The 7,543-nt window shown below is 51.4% G+C and overlaps 1 protein-coding gene across 1 annotated transcript; it reads right to left on the bottom strand.

Moving 5' to 3' along the window:
- Nucleotides 1–290: 290 nt before the first annotated feature.
- LOC131210891 (plasmanylethanolamine desaturase 1) lies at nucleotides 291–6,645 on the bottom strand. Its single transcript, XM_058204205.1, has 6 exons — nucleotides 6,517–6,645; nucleotides 3,820–4,015; nucleotides 1,177–1,388; nucleotides 888–1,106; nucleotides 461–630; nucleotides 291–381 (listed from the first exon to the last, which is right to left on the bottom strand). Exons 1-6 carry the CDS (start codon nucleotides 6,643–6,645, stop codon nucleotides 291–293), a joined length of 1,017 nt encoding a protein of 338 aa, XP_058060188.1.
- Nucleotides 6,646–7,543: the final 898 nt, after the last annotated feature.

Here is a 7,543-nt window from a genome sequence, read left to right as displayed (position 1 = left end):
GGTGGCCAACGTGCCCCGCCGGACTGCGTTTCTGGTGACTCAAAAACCCGTCGAAATGTTTGATAAAAAATGCCTCCAAATGCCTGCACCGCCACGGCTACGGTTAGTGAAGTGAAGAAGCATGTCCGCTGCGCTGCGACCGACGATGACCGAGTTCCGAATGCGTTCCGGTATGTTTTGTATAAAGTTTTGTCTCAGCCCTCTGTCCGAACTTGCTCAAAAGATGCCGTCTAGAGCTGCGCTAAATGTATCACTCGGTTCAGTCCTCCGCCCAGGTAGCCAGCACCGGATCAGGTTCGCTTCTGGGCCCACTTCAGATCGTCCGCACGCGGTTTGTGGCCGGTCAGTAGCTCGATGATCGCCTCCAGCGTCGACCAGAATCTGTCGGAGAATCGGATCGGAATCGGATTCGGGTCAGTGGAAAGTTCGCCCGCGCGGATCGTTCCACTCGCGGTGTTACTTGATTTGCTCCAACGGCCAGTTCAGCCAGCCGGTCGTGATGCAAAAGTACGTCTCGTGGGGCGCCACGTGGTGGATGCGGTGGTGCCGTCTCGGCAGGATGATGTGGTGCCGCTGCAGGAACAGAACCCAGCCCGGCAGACCCCAGTACGTGTGGGACCATTTGTGAATCTGCGGGAACCGAAGGAAGGATGCAAACCAAATTTAGTCGAACCTGAACAAATCAAAGGGGCAAAGTTTTCTAAAGCACTTCGGAACTCATTGAAGACAATCGGTGCCAGCAGAGAAACTTCGTCTCAAGGCGTTCCCATCGTTAACCGCGCACTCTTCGTGGAGTTTCGCCGGGTGGCCAAATTAAAACTGATTGAAGGGCCAATCAGCCGGCATTAATGAGCTGCCTCGTGCTTTCGAGAGACACATCGACTCACCTGGTTCGTCATGGCGATGAAGATCGAGCAGAGAAACAGGTACGCGCTGATGGCATAGTCCTGCTGTATTTCCGCGTTCGTTCGCGTGAAAAAGTTCCACGCCAGCTTCCCGAGGATTGGCAGGGCGACCGCAAAGTTGTCACCGTTCGTTTCGACGAAGTCGTGGCGCGTGATGGAGGTCGGATCGATGTGGTGCTCCCGGAAGGGTCGTAAAAAGTTCTGGCGAACGGAAGGAAAAGGGACCCCATGGTAAGAAATCGGCAATCGGGAGCGAACCGACGGGCCTTACCTTGCCAACGATCGGGAGATCGACGGAGCCCCAGGTGTCGGCGCCCCAGTGCACCAGGCCCGACCCAAAGTCCGCCGTGAGGATGCCGAAAATGGCGGCCACCACCACGTTGCTGATGCGCTCGAACCGGAAGTGGCGCAGTATGAGGGCGAGATTCAACACCATCAGCGTGATGCAGATGTACACGCAGACCAGCTCCTGCGTCCGTTTGCCTGTTCCGCGGGGGGGGGAATCCAAGTTTGGGTTGTTCATTTAGCCACTCTTTCTTGCCCCCGGGTGGGAGGCAGATATTGATGGAAAACTTTAAAGTTTATCGAAAAAGCTAAATTGATTGCAAAACAAGACTTCATGGAAAGACTTCTCTTTGTTACGCTGAGCGCAGCAGCAAAAGTTCTGCCAATAAACCGACCTCAAGTGCGACCACTTGCGTTAGCCCCATCGTCAGCGTATGTCAACGGTTCGGATCTTCGCAAGGTTCCCCTTTCATCAGCTGCACCGGCCAGCCAGCCTTAGCGATGGGTCAGAAATCGGTCACACGGCAATAACTTGATTTGGCGCATTTTCTCAACTTCAATAAAGAACCGAATGGAAAGTTTTTCATTTGATTTGAAACAAAAGTTATCAGCGAGCTCGAGTGACCTCAAAACGGTGCCGTAAGATCGACTCGGCAACAATCTTTCAGCAAAAGGGTATCTTTACGCTCCGAATAGTTTTATGGTTTGGAGGAGTGAAACTTCACAACTGGCTCACAACAGGGGACGCTGGCCCTCAAAACCGTTCGTAACTCGGCTCAAGCCACCCGGACATAACAAGTCGGGCAAGTTGAGTGCAGAAAACAATTCAATGTTTTCAATAATTGAGTCCCTGTAGAAGTGAGTCGTTGGGATTCCAGCATGTTTTAGCATGGTCGACCAAAATATGTAACGGTACCTATCGATCCACCTGTTAAACTTCCTTTGTCGCAAACTTAACGACACCCAAAATAGAATCCAAAAGGGTCCTTCTGGAAGGAGCCAACACTATTGTTTTCCAGCGCACGTGCCACGTGACGTACGTTGGGGGAAATCAAACAAAATCCCCGTTCGTGCAATAAGCGTCGATTCATTTTTTTTCAGTGCTTGGCAAAACGAACCTTCCCAAATCGATCGGACCTTCTCGGCGGTCACAACTCACGCTCACGCGCCGCCCCGTAGCGTGGGACCCGCTCGGGCAATTTCGCAGCAATCTCTAATCAATTTATGCTAACCGCAAATCCCGTGACCGGCCCCGTAAGAGCATGGTCCATTAGTGTAGTGCCCGGTGGACCCGTTCCGTTCGTGCTATCCGTCATTCGGCCCCGCTTAGGTAAATTCCCCCGGGGGCCACCGGTGGACCTGTGGGCGCACGGAAGCACGAGCGACTGCACGAAAGTACACGATGCTAAATATCAACAGTCGAATCTCATTTACATAAAACAATCTTTCGACTCCGGCTAATGACCAGGCGTCATCGCCCGGTTTGACCGCCGGCAAGAAGGGCTTCGGTGGCAGGAAACCTGTAGCCACCGACGGGCACCATGTTGTGGCAGCTATTTATGGGCCCCGAACGGGCCGAGCTGGCGGACGGCACGCTGGAACTGGACTGACCGTCGGTGGACCCTCAACGAACGCAGGCCCCGGCGCACAACATCCGGTCTCGGAATGCCGGTCCACGACAGGATGAGGAGTGCCATGCAAATGGCGCACTCCACGCCACCCTTTACTCCATCGGCCAAGAAGGCACCCAACACAAAGAACACCCGCCAACCAGTACTCCGCACCGTGCCTCGATGGCGGGCATTTTCTAAAAATATCACACCCACCAATCCGCCCCGCGTGGGTGTGTGTGGAAAAAGGCGGGGAAAACGTGTTCGGTGGAAAATCCTGCCCTGCTATTTCTGGCGCCACCGGACGGACCGAAAGCGAAATGACAAGAAAAAAGGTGACTCCCTGTCGCGGTGTGACCTTCGCCGGTCGGAGTCAACGCTGGGTGACGCGAAATCGGTGCCAAAAGTTCGCATCGGGGCCACAAAAATCGTTAATCGACAACCTTGGCCTACCGACCGCTGGGCCCGGAATCTTTCACCCGGACGTGCAACAGCGTGCCTGGCCCGCCTGTGAGGACAATTATGTAAACTCCTTAAGTTTCAGGAACACTCATCGAAGAGTGTCTTACAGACTCATTACTCTTGATGGGCCAAGCGATGCTCTAATGGCACCGAAACAACACTCGGGGAACGCAGCCCACGGGCCACATTGGCCCATGTATGTTGACCGACATTGGCAATCCCAACAAGCGACCACTAATTGCGATTGAGCCAGTCCAGGCCAGAACACCACCGGGCACCGGGCACCGGGCACGGATTTGACAATCTGATAGCCTCGCTAAGCCTCGTTATCGTTATCAGCGGACCGCCCTGGCGGCGGTTGATTAAATCACACAATCTAAACCATTTGCTCCGAGGGCCAGTCGCTAAGATGTCAATATGACTCCGCCGACCAGACGGCTGACCCGGCGGCCTTCTAAGCGGCTGCATTCCGGAGCACTTCCCGGCGAAGGCGGCATGTGTTGATTCAAAGTGCACCGCATAATTATGCCATCGCCGCGCCGATGTCTGCCACTTACCACTGCTGTACAGTTTCGCCAGCTCCTGCGCTCCCTTGTGCTGCGGTCCCCAGCGGGGTCGCTTTTCGAGGTGGCCACCGCCGTGGCCATCGCCGGCGTGGTTCGTGTGCGGACCGGCGAGCAGGATGCTGTTCGAGTTCGGGTCGTCTTCCAGCATCGAGTTCTGCAGGATGTCCTGGTCCGTCTTGACGGGTGTCTGTGGGAAGGCATGATACGGCGTTTGCGTTAGACGGATTAGATTACACTCGCTGTCTTGTCTCGCAAGCGGCACCCTCGCCCCTTGGGGGGGGGCGGAGAGGTCAGGAATTAAACAATCGTCGGAAGCAAGCTTTCAGCCGAGATTGCGGAAGAACCCGGTCTTTGACGCTGTGGCGTTTCGTTCGTTTCGCAACATGTTATGCTTCTTTCACGCAAGGATGAGTGCGCTGCCGCTTGCCGGACGGGGCCAGATGAGATTATTAACGCGTGGTGCAAACGCCGAAATGTCCGAATAAGCGAATGGCGTTGAATGGGAAAATTATTGCTAAGACAAACCGTGCCTGATGAGGCACGGTGGTGTTGGCCATTGGGACAATTTAACGCCCGACCACACAAACCTTGCCGACACCGGTTCTCGCACAATACATTACGAAAGCACGCAGGACGATGGGCTCCCCGGGGCTTCGACCGGAGGGTCCTCTATCGAGGCAGAATAAATAGCATTAGCATTCGAAATCAATCAACGGCGCAACGGTGCACTCGAAGGATTCGTTGATTCGCTAAATGCATCCAATTTGCAACGGTCAACTCGATTAAATGTCAATAGTTGGATTGATTGTAAAATTTAAGCCGGCCGAGATAACCGTGCTGAGCTCGTCTCTTGTACTTCCTCCTACCTTTATCTTTGCACTGACTGCATGAGTTGGCCCAAATATGACCGATAACCGATAAGAAAATCAGAATTGTGACAGATTCTGATTTCAATAATATTTGAATATTAGATCAATTATGATGTTGACCTGTTGTATTTTTTTTATTCGTACAGTTCATATTTAAATTGACTATTTAAGGTTAAAAACCTTAAGGTCCTCAAGAATTGTGGGAATGGTTCTGTAAACCTCAGGTACATGGTGGCAAGGAGAAAGTGATACAATCATTCGAGTGCCCATCGTTTTAATTTTTACATCTATAGGTCCGATCTTTGTTTACTATTTGAAGAAATACTATGTTAACAGTTTATTCATACGTGATAAGGTCAGTGCTGTGTTTCGTACACCAGAAAGTTTTACTGGATTCTTATAGATAACAAATCAAGATCTGGCATCTTCAAAACCTCACAAACATTCAGATGAGGATGATGCTGTCATATCTGAACTTGACCAGATTGTTCGTGTTCAGGACCATCAAACGTTTCAAGGAAACAGACGGACTCAAGCGGTAATCAAAGCGGTGAAGGAGCTTATTCGACGAAATCCGGTCCGCTCGGGAAGGAAAATGGCACGTGAAAAGAAAATGAGTCAAACCTCCATGCAAAACATAATCGAAAAGGATCTTGGGTATCGTCCTTTTGAGAAGCAGAAGATTCATGGATTATCTCTCTACAATGTTGCCGGCAGGGTTGTCAGATCTCGGATGCTCCAGAAGACGCATGCTGCTCACAACATAATTTTTAAAGGCCAAAAATTGTTCACTTTGGAGGCAACTTTGAACAAGCAAAATGATCGTGTCTATGGTGGAAGTCTTCGTGATATACCAGCCGATAAAAGAGAGGTAGAGGAATGATAAAATTGGGGCTACAGGTACCAAAATGCATCAGCTGTGCTGGTTTGGGGAGCAATATCAGCGAAAGGCAAACTACCACTGTTATTCATCATTCGGGTCGTGCAAATCAACAAGCAGTACAACTTGCAAAACGTTATCAAAAGCCATTTGCTTTCTTGTGCCAAAGAACTTTTTGGAGATGAAGATTTTTGCTTACAACACGATTCAGCACGATTCAGCATTCAGCAAACACAAATTAGTTCCTCTGAGTGACCCTCATCGTTTCCAGATTTGAACCCACTCGACTTTAATATCTGGGGATACATGCTAGGAAAGTTAAGCAAAGTAAAGCATATGACACTTTTAAGAATCAATTAGTCAAAATCTGGGATGAAACGCCGAACGAAGTCGTGCGTGCGGCGTGTGATGCTTTCGAAAAGCGACTTCGGGCCGTAATCAAACACAAAGGCGAAAAATTTGAATTGAACTAAATACATTGTAAGTTTACTACTGTAACATGTTATTGAAACAGCTAGAAGAGAGAAAGAAAACTATTCTGATTTTTATGACATATTTTAAGTGTATCACTTTCACGTTGCCACCCTGTACAGTGACTAGCTTAAAAATCGGTTACATTCTCTTAAACCAAAAACGGTTGACAAAACGCCAACCAACCGAAACTTATTCCGTTCCGTTTCTCCATTCAATCACAACCCAGCTATGGCCACGCAAATTTCACCACCTCGTTGGGTTGGTTGCGATTGAATAGTTGCGTGATTTCCAACAAACGAACCCCTTGGCCACCGCACCAACTGCAAACAGATCATCTATCCGGTCGGGCCGGGAGGTCCGTTTTTGGCCACGCAACATCATAAAACAAACTAACACATACATACGTCGAGGGACAGGAGTGGAGTGGATAAAACGTGCGGCGCCGAGAGCAGTGTTCCGCCTTACCTTCAAGAATGTCGTCGAGATCTTAATCGCCGAGCTGGAAGCGGGCGAAAGTGCCAGCGGTTTCTCCGAGGTCGCCGGCGTCGTCATTTCCAAGCGTCTGGAGCACGGTGGCAACGATATCAAATCCATGCTAACGTTCCATGAAATGGACTCCACGGCAAAGCTGACCGCCGACGCTGGGGCGTCACCGAGGATTCGCGCCGCCGGACCGAGGTCGCCCAGCTGGCGGGGTCGCAAGTGGACAACACAATTTACGATGCCTGTGGACCCGACGCCGGCCACTTGCCGGATTGCCGTTTGCACTTTAACTTGCCACAAACACAGCCACGGCCCGCTGACCAAGGGATCCGAACTCGCTGTACTGGGGAAGGGAGGCGAAATCGTGAAATATACACCCGAAAAGGACTTCCTTCCGCGCACACAGACACAGCACCTTTTATCCCCGGGGCGACCGGACACGGTATCGCATATCACTCGATGACCCTAATCAACATCTTCGAACCACTTCATGGCCCCGAGCCGCCGCCACGGGACTCGCCAGACTTCCGAACACGCCACACTGGTGAAGCTGGCGAAGTTATTTATTTAATTGAGTGTTGCGTCCCTTCGGCCGATCTGGATTATCGCAGTTTATAATTTTTATCTCAACAAAGTGTAAGGGATACTACTACGCTACATTAAACAACAGCCCCAACCGGGCCAAGCTGGCACACTAAAGCGGTACACGCGGTACATAACTCCCGAGCGCCGCTTTATGGGGGATACGAAGCGGTCCGTTTTTTTTTCGGACCCTCTTACGCACCGTCCTTCGTTTCGGGTGGCCGCTTGCCGCGAAGGATAGCACACAAGCAAACAACGGGCAACGGAAAACCGCAGAACCACTAGCCGGGCCGGGCTCAGGATGACTTCATTATGCCACCGGGTGCCACTCGGGTGGTGCTGCTGGCTTATCTCTTCTGCCCTCGAGGGCACAAAGCCTGGCGAGGGCCACCTGTGGCATCGCAACCTAGACAGGGGCACACACATT

This window comes from Anopheles bellator, chromosome 2 (genome assembly GCF_943735745.2).
Source record: "Anopheles bellator chromosome 2, idAnoBellAS_SP24_06.2, whole genome shotgun sequence".
NCBI classification, from domain to species: Eukaryota; Metazoa; Arthropoda; class Insecta; order Diptera; family Culicidae; genus Anopheles; species Anopheles bellator.
This window is presented reverse-complemented; position numbering and strand designations above follow the sequence as displayed.

Excerpts from the sequence above, each read along its gene's own strand:
- LOC131210891 (XM_058204205.1), bottom strand. The coding sequence starts at position 6,645 with ATGGATTTGATATCGTTGCCACCGTGCTCCAGACGCTTGGAAATGACG. Across the intron at positions 1,389-3,819 it reads GGCGAAACTGTACAGCAGTG|GCAAACGGACGCAGGAGCTG; the intron begins GTAAGTGGCAGA and ends CCCGCGGAACAG. Across the intron at positions 1,107-1,176 it reads ATCTCCCGATCGTTGGCAAG|AACTTTTTACGACCCTTCCG; the intron begins GTAAGGCCCGTC and ends TCCGTTCGCCAG.